This window comes from Engystomops pustulosus, chromosome 4 (genome assembly GCF_040894005.1).
Source record: "Engystomops pustulosus chromosome 4, aEngPut4.maternal, whole genome shotgun sequence".
Taxonomy (NCBI): Eukaryota; Metazoa; Chordata; class Amphibia; order Anura; family Leptodactylidae; genus Engystomops; species Engystomops pustulosus.
This window is the reverse complement of record NC_092414.1, coordinates 81,109,830-81,125,004: the sequence shown is the minus strand read 5'-3', so window position 1 is coordinate 81,125,004 and position 15,175 is coordinate 81,109,830. Positions and strand designations below refer to the sequence as shown.

At 39.4% G+C, this 15,175-nt stretch overlaps 1 protein-coding gene across 1 annotated transcript in view; it reads right to left on the bottom strand.

Annotated features, from left to right (window-relative positions):
- Window positions 1-15,175, bottom strand: part of ACSS3 (acyl-CoA synthetase short chain family member 3) — a 50,692-nt gene that overhangs the window by 18,326 nt on the left and 17,191 nt on the right. Inside the window, exons 4-10 of the mRNA XM_072146503.1 lie at window positions 11,961-12,149; window positions 11,336-11,470; window positions 10,772-10,912; window positions 10,591-10,671; window positions 9,839-9,934; window positions 6,765-6,916; window positions 2,164-2,267 (exon numbers count right to left, since the gene is read on the bottom strand). Of these exons, the coding sequence (XP_072002604.1) occupies window positions 2,164-2,267; window positions 6,765-6,916; window positions 9,839-9,934; window positions 10,591-10,671; window positions 10,772-10,912; window positions 11,336-11,470; window positions 11,961-12,149 (898 nt within the window). The remainder of the gene's footprint in view (window positions 1-2,163; window positions 2,268-6,764; window positions 6,917-9,838; window positions 9,935-10,590; window positions 10,672-10,771; window positions 10,913-11,335; window positions 11,471-11,960; window positions 12,150-15,175) is intronic.

Below are 15,175 nucleotides of genomic sequence, written 5' to 3'. Positions count from 1 at the left end.
TTTTAACAGCTTAATAAAATGCAGTTGAGCACTTCAATATTGTCTGCTTTTTACTATGGTCCTTCAGTAATAAGAGTATAAGAGTTTTGTTGCCACAAAACAATAAACTTCAGAATCAATTAACTTAACTTACAGAACTAATTATCTTTCTATTGACATGTAAATTGGCCTCTTAGCAGAGGCATAACTACAGGGGTAGCAGCCATAGCAGATGCTTTGGGGCCCGCAGGGTCAGGGGGCCTCGGCATCTTGGGTATAAATATGTAATTTGTATATGCTGGATATGTTGTTGTATATGATGCATTGGTGTATATGGTATTATATGTATGTGTATGTACTGTATGTATATTTTTTAAGGGGTAATTGACGCACCATTCAGAAGTCCACTATGGGGCCCTGCCTCTCCTAGCTAGGCCACTGCCAAGTGCTCAAGGGGTGGGCCTGATCTGCTTTTAAAGGGAATCTACCACCAGGATGAAGGTCTGTATGCAAATTAGCCTGAGAAACTCCAGGCTCCATAGGTGTTAATGGAGCCTGGAGCCCCTTAGGCTCATTTGCATACAATCCTTCATCCTGGTGGTAGATGTCCTGTAAACAGACAAAATGCAGGGTAATAAGGAAATTAAGCCTGAATTTAAGTAGAGGTCTGAAAATTAAGCCGATCTGTAGGAAAAGCTGGCAAATCTGGACAGCCCACAGTGCATGTTGATTTGCATATCATCTAGAAAATTATTCTCTTTTTATTGATAATTGGTTTGTGGATGAAGAAATATGTTTCTTAAAAATCGGGCCTACGTCCAGTGCTCTAGTACTCTCTGTTTGCTTCATAAGATTGTAAGCAAAGTTTCTCATCCTTTTAAAAGGCATTTACATAGGACTATGATCAGTTTGGAGACATTTATCACATGACTTCTTGACATTTTGCATAATGTGATGGAACTGACCACCAAGGTATAACATTTCTAAAAGGTAGTGGAATTCTAGGATATCCATCAGAATTGTTAATCTTAAAGTCAATGTAACACTTGAAATCCAATTTTCCTCAATCCGAATTTTTACATAAAACAATAATCCTATGCGTCTTAATGTTGTTTCTGGTAAGAAGATTAGACTGCAGATGAAGATTTACATTTAAACAGATTTCGATTGAGAATTACCTTAGTTACATTATTTCCTAAGTAAAATCCAGATCATTACAGATCTAGGTTTTTTTTCCCCATCAACAATGTGAAATAAGCCTTAAAGAGAACCCGTCATGCAAAATAACCCCCCTAAACTAAATATATTTTCATAAACTGCCATTAGAGAGCATTGCCTCTATCCCTTCATTGTCCCTCTACATGCCTGTAAACCTAAGCAATGAGGTCCTAAAGCTGTATGCAAATGACCTGTGAAATGTCCAATGAAGCATTAGCATATTCAAGCTGTCCACTCTATTCATGAGTGGGAGGTACAGCCACTCCCCCAGTGCTTGACTGACAGCCTGTATAATGGTGTGAGGCTGTATAATGATGTGCTTCCTGGTGCTGGTGGCCACACCCTCTGCAGCCTGTGTGTGCATGTGTGTATGTAGGAGAGATACAGCAGCTCCAGGCAGCCAAGTTACAGCAGAACATGTCAGATTCATGTGTAGCTGATGTCTGTGTCTCTCACCTGTATATTAGGAAGATGCAGCCTGTCAGCAGATGCAGCACACACTCTAGCCATGCTTTACTATACATTACACACAGACATGAGCAGGGGGAGGAGAGGGGATGGGTAACAGGGGTGACATCACTGCCTCTGACCATGTGACCAGCCTCATTTACATGATAAAAAATAGATGATTTTACAATGAATAATGTATGAAATAACTAGATAAAGGCTGGGATGGGATCCTTGTGAGCTGCTCCAACAGGTAGTAGTGACAGGACTAGTGGCAGAGACCTGATGACAGGTGTCCTTTAAAATCTCCTCCATTTTAACCATTAAACTTCTACAGGTTTGATAATCTTGAAAATCATACAGGACAGATAGTTTCCATAAAATTGTACCACTACCTACTAACTCATGGTTGAGCAACCCGTGGGACCCCAGCTGTGTGCTTACCCAACCTTATACTTTGGGGGCGATTACCAAACAAATGGACATACTAGCTTATCTATAGAATTGTAAAGTACTTACCAGTTTGCCACCAATGGTCCAGAACAGGAACTTTAAATGTTCTTTTAGACCATTCTAATGTTTCAACATCACACCTTTCTCCAGCAACATAGAGAGTCCGGAATCTAAAATAAAGAAGGGTTATAATGCTTTATAGCATATGGCATGATAGTTATTGCAGTTACTTTTGCATGTTAACCCCTTATCAACAACGCTTGTTTTCAGCTTAATGACCAGACTATTTTGAGAATCTGACATGTGTCCCAATAATTATAACTTTGGAATGCTTTAACATACCCAGGTGACTGTGAGAACATTTTCTCGTTGACACATTGTACTTCAAGCAAGTTGAAAAATGTTAGTGATATTTTTCAGAAGGTAACGCAAAAATTATGGAAATTATGCGAAATGTTCTTCTTTCCTGGCAGATTGTCGGATCACCCAAATAGCTTGATATCTATCAGTTCCCGAATGTCTGCATCATGTTTGCATGTTTTTTTATGCATCCTCTCGTTTTTGTAGGATGTTATGAGGCTTAGAACTTTAGGTGCAATTTTTAATATTTGTATGAAAATTACCACCACGTTTTGAAGGGACAACTCAGCTTTCAAGTCACTTTGAGAGACCTAAATAATAGTAAAACCCCATAAATGACCCCACCATAGAAACTACAACCTCAACATATATGAAACAACAATTATGACATCTGTTAACCCTTTCAGTGTTTCGTGGGATTAAAACAAAATGGAAGTTCAATTTAGGAACTGTACATTTTTTGCGGCAAAATAGATTTATTTAGACCGAAAATTACAGATTCACAATGGATTAAATGATAAAATGCTCTGCAAAGTATGACACACAATTTCTCCTGTGTATGCCAAAACCACATATGTGGTGATAAAACTGTTGTCTAGGGGCCCACAGCTGGGCATAGAAGGGAAGGAGGGGCAATTCAAAACAGATTTGTATTGTTACATTGTACAGGCTATAAAATATTTATTTTTTGGGTAAAAATAGGAAAAAAATGTGTTATTTATGTTGCATCCTAACTAAATTTTATTGGTAAAAACTATGGAAAATTTGCATTCTAGATCAACTTTACAGAAAAGGTGAAACCCAAAAATTCAGCTATTAAAAACAACAAATTGTGCTGCAAAAAAAGAAAACCTATACAGCTATAGTGAGAATAAATAAAATATAGTTACAGCCTATAGAAGACAGAAAAAAAAAAATAAACAAATGGTAATAAACGGTTAAATGTATTTTACCTTTCAGCAAGTTTTGCAGAAATCAGCAGTCCAGTATGTGTACATGACACATCACAATGTTTTTGGTCATTAGAACTAGTCATTTTCTAGCTTTCCCCTAGACAGGCCCTGTCTGTGAATCTGTAGCCCACTGTCACTGGGGAGTAACTGCTCCTCCTCCCTCTGCATAGAGTTTCAATGTTATCTCACACCTCATCGAGCCGTTATCAGCCAAGACTTCAGAGAGTAAAGAAAACTAGTAGGATTGGAGCCAAAGTGGAGAAAAAGGCACTTCATACTGATAAGATATATAAAAGTTTCACTTGTCCTATTCATTTATGCAAAGTTTGTTGAAATTTGTCCCCAAGTATAAAATGTATCAACTTCCTTTGCTGGTGTATGATAGCAGGTATCGCCTTCCCCACTGTCCTGCCTGATACATCAGAAGGAGCAAGCCTTGTGATGCATCCTTAAGGCGTGCGGCCAGTGGGAAAACTATATAAAATCCTGCACCTCCCCCCCATGCCTCATCCATGCCCCCTTGCCGTGGAGGTGGCGTAGTCGCATAAGAATCAAATAGGGTTTCCACCAACTCTTTAATGGGAACATGTCAAAGCTATTTGAGAATTTATGAACTGATGGTTTAGAATCCCTAATAGCCATATGAAACATCCCCCACCTTCCGTGGTTGTAAACAGCTGGGGCCCAGAATACCGGAGTGGCTGGCTTATTTGGCCTTGGGCACGCTCACGGTGATCAGTATTGGGACAGGAGGACGGGCCTACAGCCTGGCAGGTCTCCAGCAGGTGGTGTAAGCAAGAATAATGGAGGGAGAGGCTGATGAAGGAGGCTTCTCCCTGGGGCAACCCCTGAGGTTCATATGGGAGTCCCTGGGTGATGGAGGATGGGGAGCCCGTGATGGTGAAGCAGCCTGATCCAGGGATCGCACGTTGTGCAAAAACAACTTGCAGTTCCTTATTCAACTTCAAATGGCCTTAAAGGGGTATTCCCATCTGGGCATTTACATTTAACTAAATTAATTTGCCTTATGTAAACATTTCTTCAATTGGATGTTAATTAAAAAAAATGTTCCTGTGTGAAGATAATTTCTCATAAATGTAGCCATGTTGTCCCTTAGAAACCAGATAGCTTCCTCGGATACGACCATGTCACACTCTTGCAGCGGTGGCCAGACTTGCGCTATAAAGTCCTCCCTGACCACCAGGATTCAGCAATCATTACCACAGGACGGCTGTGCGACATGTAGTAACTCCCGGAAATTTTATTTACAATAACCTTTTGTTTCTTTGTGCACTCAGTCTATCAGACGTGTCCGTATCCGAGGAAGCTAAGGGACAACATGACGACATTTATGAGAAATTATCTTCACACAGGAACATTTTTTTTAATAACATCTAATTGAAAAAAAGTTTATATATGTCAGATTAATGAAACTGAATGTGAATGCCCAGATGAGAATACCCCTTTAACATCAGCAGCAGATTCAGCAAGCTGGAAATCCGGTGGGAGCTAGCTGGTCTGCAGGAAGGGTTGCTCACAGTCTGGTAATAGCCTCTGACTGGGCTGGTAAAGATGGACCCGAGTCCAGACAGTGGACCTCTGCTCTGGGGCTTAGTCTCATGCTCTGCAAAGTATGGAAGTAAAGCTACTAAACGCAATATTAGATCTTAATTTTCATATTCTAGAATGGTCTTTCAGGGGCAGTCAAACCTACATCCACTGTAAATGGCACACACATGGGCACTAAAGGCACAGAACTAATCAAGGACAGACTATATAATGCATGCCCAGCTGGTTTGCCATAGACATTAAAAAATAATGGCATGACCCTTAATAATGTCTGTCCCCAGTGTCCCCTCCTGGAATGGCTGTAATCACATGAAGTGTATAGTTTGCACAACCCTGCTGTGATCGAGCTTGTAGCGGTCTTGTGTCTCTGCTGATTAGTGATGATGATTTCTCTACCTCTGTAATTAGGCAAATATTAACAAATATGAGGCTTTATATAGATTGCCTTTCAGCATCAGCCAACATGTTTCTAAAGGGCAAACGTTCATGCCAAGGAAAAACGATTCCCTAAGCAAACAACACATTAACATACATTTAGCTATAGCTGTCGCCATTTCTAAATCAGCGCAAGTTCATTACACAGTCAAGGCACTTCATCACGTACGGGTATGACAAGTATTCTCTCAGCTGGTATATACAGTAAGAGAACTCTTTAAAAAATAAATAAATAACCCCATGAGCTTGGAAATGTAAATTTAGCTGTAACAACATCCCAACACTTGTTATATTTTCCTCCCCTTTCTTCTGTTACTTTCAGGGGATAATGATCTGATTTTTGTAATGCGACGGCTCAGACCACGAGAATGGACTCCTACCAATCCCGAGGGGAGAGCCACAGTTTCACTAATTGAATGGAGCATCAAGTGAAGCATGCCTTCTCCAATTGTCAATACTACTGGAGCATTGGAAATTGTGGAAGAACCCTCTCACGCCATTGGGCTCAGCCCATGGAAGCAGACTTGTGTGCTGGCAAACTACAGACCTTTGTGTCTGCCACCTGAACAACAGCGCTGGCACCCTTACAGTTGTTAAAGTGTCAGCACTGCTGAGCAGGTGGCTGACAGGGACTCTCTGCATCATAGTGCTCTATGATGGAAAGACTCCTGTCCACTGAACTGTTCTCAGTCCGTAGGATCTGACCTACAAACTCTAATACAGTGCATGGGAGTGCGGGAGAAAATTATGAGCTCAAACTTACAGCGCTCCCATTATATAGAATGTAGCAGCATATTTTTTGGGGTCCAATATCTATAACAATCAAAACTGATACAACCAAGTTCCCTTAAATTCATTGTATAACTTAACCTGGTTATCCATGTAATGATTGCGTGCATGAGGGTTTAGTCTAAGGTTTTTTGGGGCATGAACTGGCCAAACAAACAGCCACCAGCTTACAGTTTCGGTGCACTGAGGCACGATACACGTGTCTGACTGTGTCGAACGGCCACTCATTTTCTATGTAGACATCTGTGGGGGGACCACTATGTCAACTGACCAAAGCATGGCCCATTTGTAGCCTATTTTGAATACAAAGATTCGTGAGCCTTAGAGGAAGTATAATAGTTCCCAAATCATCCCACAAGCTAAAACAGTATTTATTCAATCAATTTTCACAATGCAATGTTAACCCAACCAAATTATAAATGACTGAAATTAAAAAAAAAAAACTATCACTTATCGAAACAAAAGTATTACTAGGCATGAACAAACTACTTATGTAAAAAGTATTATCAGGATGGAGCAAATTAAAACATTATATAATTTCCACAGGGAAACCAGTCTTACTTTGATAAAGAGTATTGTTTTCCTAAGGCAGCTTCTGGGTCTTGCTGACGAATGGCTCGAATTGCAGTTGGAGCAGTAAACATGGCAGCAACTCCATGCTCAGACAGTACACGGAAATATGCAGATGCATCTGGTGTTCCCACAGGCTTTCCCTGTAGACAAGGTCGTTTACAATATTATATCACATACTTACAAATATTTACAATTTTTAGTCTAGTCCATGCAAAAGAATGCAGTGTACGTATTGGACATTGGTTCTTTTGGTCCAAGATGGCCGCTGTAGAGGAATATATCATTAACATACAGCGGCCATTTTAGATAAAGCGGACATTTTAGCTGGCCTACTCACAGCTAATGTCATGATTCAAACTTCATTTTTATGTAACCTGTTTGCCAGTTTTCTCCTTGACATTTAATGAGAAGCAAGTCTGTCCTTCCCTTTTGTTATATATTCTTGCTCTAGCACCTGCAAATCTTATGTTTTGGCTGGCCCGAGTCTTCTTCTCAGGGCAATTAGTATAAACAAGGCCTCTGAGAAGAAATAGTTAACCTTTTCAGAGAATGTCCTGGTAAATTCATTATGGCCAATGGCATTGCAGTATTCTATCTTCTGTTCACGCCCCTTTGATGATGATGTTCTCTTTGATATATGCAACTGAGGGCTAATAAACTGGAGGGAGATTCTACATTCACTAAGAGACTGACGTGTCTTGGGTTTTGTGCTCTCGTTCACCTTTACAACTGAAGTAAGGGCGGTTTAAGCCCTAGATAAAAATATCTATGAGACATATATATTGAACATAGAAGATCTAAGGATTTCTATAGATAAGTCTAGGAGTAGTGCAGTTTGGGTTTCTATTTGCAGCAAGAAACAGATACAGAGGGGCTTATTTACTAAGGGTCGCGGATCACACTTCTGTCCGTTTGCTTGCTGTTTTCGGGATTTGCCAGGCTTTGACAGCTATTTAACAGGTTTGCTCTGGGATTGTGTCAACTACTTTTAAAGAAAAGGAATGAGGCCAAATTCAGATTGTAAAGTCATTAACTACAACAGTTTTTGAAAAACAACAAATAAAGATCAAACATTAATTAAATAAAACAAACAATAACAAAAATTGCAGCAAGAAAGATCACCAAATTCTAGAAGATCAGAAAAGGTTCATACTTATTATTTAACTATAGTTATAATGTAGAATGTAGAAAATATGACCAGCATCAAAGAAAGAACAGCAGTTAATGTGCGAGAGAGGCTTCTTCAATAATCACTAGAAGTTTAGAGTAATTTTGAAATGATCATCCACCATTTCTTATTTACTGTTCAATAGATACGGTAACCATCTTCATTTATATATCACTATGCCTTCATGAATGCCTACCCACTCTCAAAAACCAACATTTTAACTGGAATAACCTCTACACTTTACATTTCTCAAGAGGCTACACATTAAGAGTATTGTGCTTAGGGATTGGACGGATGGGAGCAACGTGATTAAATAATAAACAGAGCCCAAGTGCAGTTTTTCATGCAACCCTTTGCCCTTTCGTAGCTTAAAAAACCATGAGACAGCATGAGGTTTAGGCTAATGGAAGGAAAGAATATGATGTTTAGTCTCAGAGTCACTCTTTATATCGTTATTTTGTTAACATTAACAAAGATGCAGATGAAAAGGGCCACCAGAGCGTATTGTTTCCATAGCAACACCAAGCGTTTTGCCTTGCTTTTATCTACTGCGAGTGCTCATGTTTTATGTCGCGGTAGCAGGTGATTAAGCTAAATTAGAAATGATCCATTCGAATAATATTTGAAGAGCAGAAAAAAAAGGAAAATATATCAAAGAAGCCATTTTATAGAATCTAGGTCAGTATACAGCTCCTTTGAGAAATTGCAAGGCAGAAAGCATAATGTGAATGTATTATGTAAAATCGTAATGGTATAGGTTGTATTTGTAGAATAGAGCTATCAAATGTACAGTATTCGATACATAGATGTGCCACTTGCTCAGTATTCTATAGAACGGTTTTTACAGGTCCCACTAAAGGTACATTCACACAGCCGGAATGGGGGCCCTAGATTACAATGGCTCCTGACATAGCCTTTACTTTTCCAGATATGCGGCACGGCCGCTCTTCTGCCTATGGAGGGTGTAGGTGTAACGAGCACTCACCCCTGTGTTTGCCTGGGATCTGGTCCATGTGAATGAGGCCTAAAAACTAGTATTTTTATATGTGCTAAAATACACAGATAAGAGAAAAATGCTGTCCCCTATTGTTGCTGGTAATTTTGATTGCCAATTCCCTGTGGCGATCTCCATCAGCTCCATAGAGATTGAAGCAGAATGGTCATGCGCGGCCGTCTGCTCCATTATGGAGCAACAAGGAGTACAGAGACCCCCACTGATCAGCAAGTTAGGCCCTATCCCGTGGGAAAACCCCTTTAATAGAAGAGACTACAAGTTTTGGGAGTAAGACACTCTTCATCAGGTCAAGAAAATAGCAAAGACCACTGGAGCCATGTTCTGCGCTATTTTTGGAGCTGACAAAGTGAGTGATCCACTTCCAAAAGGTATATGGTCTTGACTCATGAGGCCGAACAGAGGTGGAACAAGTGAGATGCCTACAAGCGAGATGTTTACTGGCAGTTTAAACTGTTCTTTACTACATTATTAACCAGTGAAGACAATTTAAAAGAACTGTGCTTTAGGGGTAACCCATGAAATAACTTTGGCCTCCAGAAACAGCAAATTCCCTGCAATTATATTAAATTATGTAAAATAGGCTAATTCCAAGGAAATAATAATAAATTCACTTATAATCTGTTTCCAAGAAATACAAATAAAAACAGTGATGTACTTCATATAAGTTGCCACTCTACCATGCTCCTTTCCAGTCTATGGGATTACAGTCCGCAACACAGGGAAGCTAAGGGGGATTTGTGCTCCCCCATTCTTCCAATCAATGGGGGCTTGGCAGTCGGACCTCCCTGATCAGACATTAATTCCCTACTTTGTGAATAAAGGATAAATGTTGAAAACCCTTTAAATGTGCCCTCCGTTTAGGTGAACAAAACCATTTACCTCATATAAAACAGACGTGTTACCATGCAGTAATGGTCCATAGCAAATATAGGAGTGTCCAACAACCCAGCCTAGATCAGATGCGGCCCACCATACCTGTAAAAGTACACACAAGTTAAAGAGTTAAAGGAAATCTACCATTCAGCCATGATAAACCAGGGGCACTTACTCATAGATGCAAGCGCTGTGTCTTTGGTAACCATCTTAGATTTGTTATTCTTCTATCTTCTAAAATCAACTTTTAAAATTATGCTATTTAGCAGAGGGGTGGTTCCAGGGGTGTTCTGAGAGCCAGTGTCATCACCGGGTCCCTTTGCAAATCTGAGGCTGGGCAGGAAGCTGGCAGCGCTGGGAATGTGAAAATCTGGCACATTCACGAGGATAACATTCCCTGCGTAGTCACCTTACTGCGCAGCATGAGATAAGAAAAGAGAGCCGGTGCATACATTATATTACGGTGGAGCCTGATGGTGCTTTTTGCTAGTTTGCATATTTTATAAACTTATTTTTTTACAGAAAAATGGCCATGCAGAGTTTTAAGAAATTAAGCTTGCTGCACACAGGGATGCAAGAAATAGTCATCTACCATCAGGTAATCGGATGGTAGATGTCCCCACCCAAAGTGATATATAATATGATAGTTTTTTAAATTAAAGATCACTGAATTGTTTAAAGGATAAAACTATTAGAACACAATTATATATATCTTAAGTCAACAACATTTCAAACATGTTTCACTCCACTTTCCTTACCTCACCAGGTTTCATCCCATAGACAGCAGACATTGTCCAGTTCAACATCACAGCATAGCCTGCAGTACTTCTCACAACACCCTAAACAAACAAAAACATTTTATAGATCAAATGCATTTTATTCCATGATATTTTAAATGTCACATGGCGTTGGAGTTCAATTTTTTTATTCTGTTCTTACCTTTGGCAGACCTGTTGTGCCGGATGTATAAAGAATATAGAGTGGGTGACTAGATGGAAGAGGGATGCAGTCATGCGGATGCGCTCTCGCGATCTCTTCTGTCCAATCCAGGTCACGTCCAGCAGTGAGAGGAACTTGGTCCTGTAACATAAAAATAGAACAAAGAACAGGGAGTTGCAGGAGGTTTTCAACCTTTTTCCAGTAGATCCTGACATCTGGTTGATCTGTGTCTTCCTTCAAAGTAGCTAAACAACTGAAAATATTCAAAAATGTGAAAACTACTGATACTTTTTTAGGCTTCACATGCAGATTTATCCAAATTAATAAATTCATTTTTGTAGAAACAATGAAGAAATAAGGACGGCACTCACCCTGTCCTGTTGATTTCCAAAGAAATCTTCCACCAGGATAAAGGTGGTAATCCTTTACCATGTGTAGTGTGCCTTTGCTTAACTTTCTATGATGTCAAATCAGATGCATTACTACCTACATCAAGTATTATCTTTTTATCTTCATTTTATGGTATTTAACAAAATGAAGCAACAATTTTTACTAGCAGCTTACCATGTTAGGTCGGCTGTAGACCAGTACTTTTTCAGGCTTATGCTTCACCATCTCTAGTGCTCTCTCTACAAGAGGAATGTATTCAACTCTCCTGCCAGGTTCAATACCAAATGATGCAGTTACAATAAGTTTTGGCTGGAAAAACAAATTTATATTTATTAAATATCAATGTAAATAATTAAATATTTAGCAGTAGATAACAGTAGAGAGCACAAGCATTTAATCAATCATTCTATAAAATAATTTTGAAATTAAATGTTCAATAAACTTGTTAAAGGATTTCTACCACCAGGATGAATGATTGTAAACTAAGCACACTGCCATACTAGCGTACGCACCTTCTGGCAGGATCCACTATGTAGCCTTGTAGCTTTTGTGTGCCCTTATTTTTATGAAATAAAGGTTTTAAAAATTATGCAAATGAGCCCAAGGGGCTCCATTGACATATATGGAGCCTGGAGCGCCTCAAATTCATTTGCATTACTTATGTGAGAACATGACAGAAAGAACACACACCATCATCAGTGTGATTGGTTTACAATTCATCCTGGAGGTAGATTTCCTTTAAGGTTATATTAGCAGGTAATTTTTTTTAGTGGGAGTAAAATCATAAAATATAATTTACCTTTGCATGATCAATGCGAACGGATAATTCCTTGGGTGCAAATCCTCCAAATATTAAACTATGTATAGCACCAATTCGTGCACATGCCAGCATTGTAAACATCGCTTGGGGTATCATTGGCATATATATGACAACTCTGTCTCCAGTTTTGACTCCATATTTTGTCATAACACCAGCTAGCTTAGACACCTGAAAAAATAGAGATGTTCACTCATCAACAGGCAAGCTTTTCCCATAAAGGACTTGTTCATACCATCTTCTCATCTGGGCATTCACATTCTGTTTCATTAATCTTCCATACATAAACATTTCTTCAATTAGATGTTATTAAAAAACTTTTTACCTGTCGGAAGATAATTTCTCATAAATGTAGTCCCTTAGAAACAAGACTGACTCCTTGGATACGACCACCTCTGGTGGAGGGATTGAACAAAGAAACAAGGTTTTTGTATATGAAATGTCTGGGAGTTACTACATGTCTCCCGGCTGTCCTGTGGTAATGAACCTTGAATCCTGGTGGTCAGGTAGGTCTCAATAGTGCATGTCTGGCCATTTCTGCCAAATTGTGAGGTGGTTGTATCTGAGAAAGCCATCTTGTTTCTAAGGGACAACATGGCTACATTAATGAGAAATTATCTCCACACAGGAACATTTTTTTTTAATAACATCCAATTGAAGAAATGTTTACATATGGCAAATGAATTAAATTAAATGTGAATGCCCAGATGGGAATACCCCTTTAAGCCTTGGGCATACAAACAACAAACCTCTTTGATAGACGGCTGCAGAGAAAACTACCACTGATCTTGTACAAGGACAATTATAATTTCATAATCATTTTCAACTAAAAGCTGGATGGAGTTCATAGATATGTTTTGATCATGGAATTTTATCTTTTATCTTTTCATGCATAACACAGAAGAATGGTTTCTTTTATTTTCCCATGAGATGACTTTTTATCATATTCTACAATACATTTAAGAGATATCTATATAATTTACTTTGTAGGAAACAGCTCTATATTTGTAATTCAAGCATCATAAACCAGTCTAAAATGCACAAAAGCCAATCAAATTTGTTGGTTCATCTATAGGAATCTGACATTTTTCAGCCACTTAAGCGAATCCGAATCTTATGATTTTATGAATGACAGCAGTATTTTTTAAAATTTGTCTGAAGCAGAGATTAAGGAAGAGGAATAGACAAGGGAAATGAACATGTACATGGGGGCAGGCTGTATGCTACGTGGGGGGCAGGCTGTATGCTACGTGGGGGGCAGGCTGTATGCTACGTGGGGGGCAGGCTGTATGCTACGTGGGGGGCAGGCTGTATGCTACGTGGGGGGCAGGCTGTATGCTATGTGGGGGGCAGGCTGTATGCTACATGGGGGCAGGCTGGCTGTATACTACACCCTCGGCTTATACTCAATTCAATAGGTTTTCCCAGTTTTCAGTGGTAAAATTAGGGGTCTCAGCTTATGCTCAGGTCGGATTATACTCTACTATATATGGTACTTTCAGAGGACAAGAGGAAGTTATGTAACAAAAGGACAATTCAAGCAGCTACAGTTTTGATTGAATAGATTCTGAAGCAAACCGAATATTTTGAAAAATCTGGTGAAGCTTCCATTGATCATTCACTCACCTATACTCCAAAGATACTGTACGGTTAAGACTGGGTTCACATAACATTTTTTGAGTACATTCAGCGACACTTAAGCTCCTGACGAATACGCTTTAATTTTGCCTCCGTCTAACGACGACACGTCGTATTCGGCTGGGTAACATAAAGGGTTAGCAGAGGCAAGAGAACCCTATGGGGAGAGGATGCAGTGTTTGCATCCCTCCTCAATGCGTGCTGAGCACATATGTCGCTCATCAGGAGGGGGGACCCGTTGATGCCTCTGTCCATGTAAGGACAGCGACATCACTGGGGAAACATCCTGGTACACTGGCAGAAGTCAAATATTGACAACTATAAAGGGAAGATTTCATCAGACCTCATACTTTGGTGATTCAGATTCATAATCAACTGTATGCTCTGCACTGCGGAGAGGTATCATGTGGTTGCATCTGCAATTGCTTTTATGCCATCATGGACACAACCATAGTGCCTCTTGGACAGTCAATTGGAGAACCCTACATTTCATATAATGGATACCGTACTTTTGAACTTCAGTTTCGCAATACTACCTACAGGAGCAACACTAAGCGTGCCTCATATTTCAAGTTCCTCATCAAATCACTTGATCTCTTATGTCAAGTTACAGCAAGGCTATAATTTGGCAAGTAGAATTTAAACTACATTGTATTAATATCCATGATGTAATCTACAGTTGTGCACTCTATAGAGGGGATTTATCATACGATGACACATGGTAGCCATGCGCTACAGCCTACGCCACTTCTCAGGCAGTCCCTGAACATGGCCCCCTTTATATCGCCACGTGGCGTGAAGGTGGCATAAGGGGGGAAATAATTGCAATTGCTGGCATCTATTTCAGTGCCATCTTAGCTTTTTGGTGTACAAGTTCTGATAACCCCCCCATGTTCCTAATAATGTAAAGAAATATACGAGACACAGCCCAAGAGTTGGCATTCAATCTGCGTTTGAGATGTCAGATATATTAAATGTGGTTTATTTAAAGTTAGGTTTTATAAAAATATATACCTGGGAAACTAAAAGGTCACTTTCTTATATGCCAGTTTTTGTTACTATTTTTCTAATGTCAAATAGGAATCATTGATAGTTACTTGACATAAACAATACCGTTTTGAGTTAATACTGTAAATGGCATCTTCATAGAGCATAACAAACATATCCTCTCCACCAAAATGGTTTCTGGCTTATTAACAAATAAACATTTTGAAATCCTGAAATTTATATATTCGGTGTAATGCAGGCTAATAGACAGGCTGTCACCTCGAGTAAAATAAATGCCACAGTGTTCTTGTACTGCTAGAGCCCAACAGTGTTAGAAATTGTGCTGAAGGATATAATATAATTGGTGCAAGAACATTTGCGCCTAGTGCACTTGACACAGAGTTTTTCATGTTTGCTAACAAGAAACAGAAAATAAGATTTAAATAGAAGGAAAAAAATCATATATTCATTAAAGTTCACATTTTCAGGAGTTTTAAGAATCGTTTCAGTTACGTTGCGGCAGTGCCGCTGTCGTTGGAATTGTGTTTCTTCTGGAATAGTTGTACTGGTTT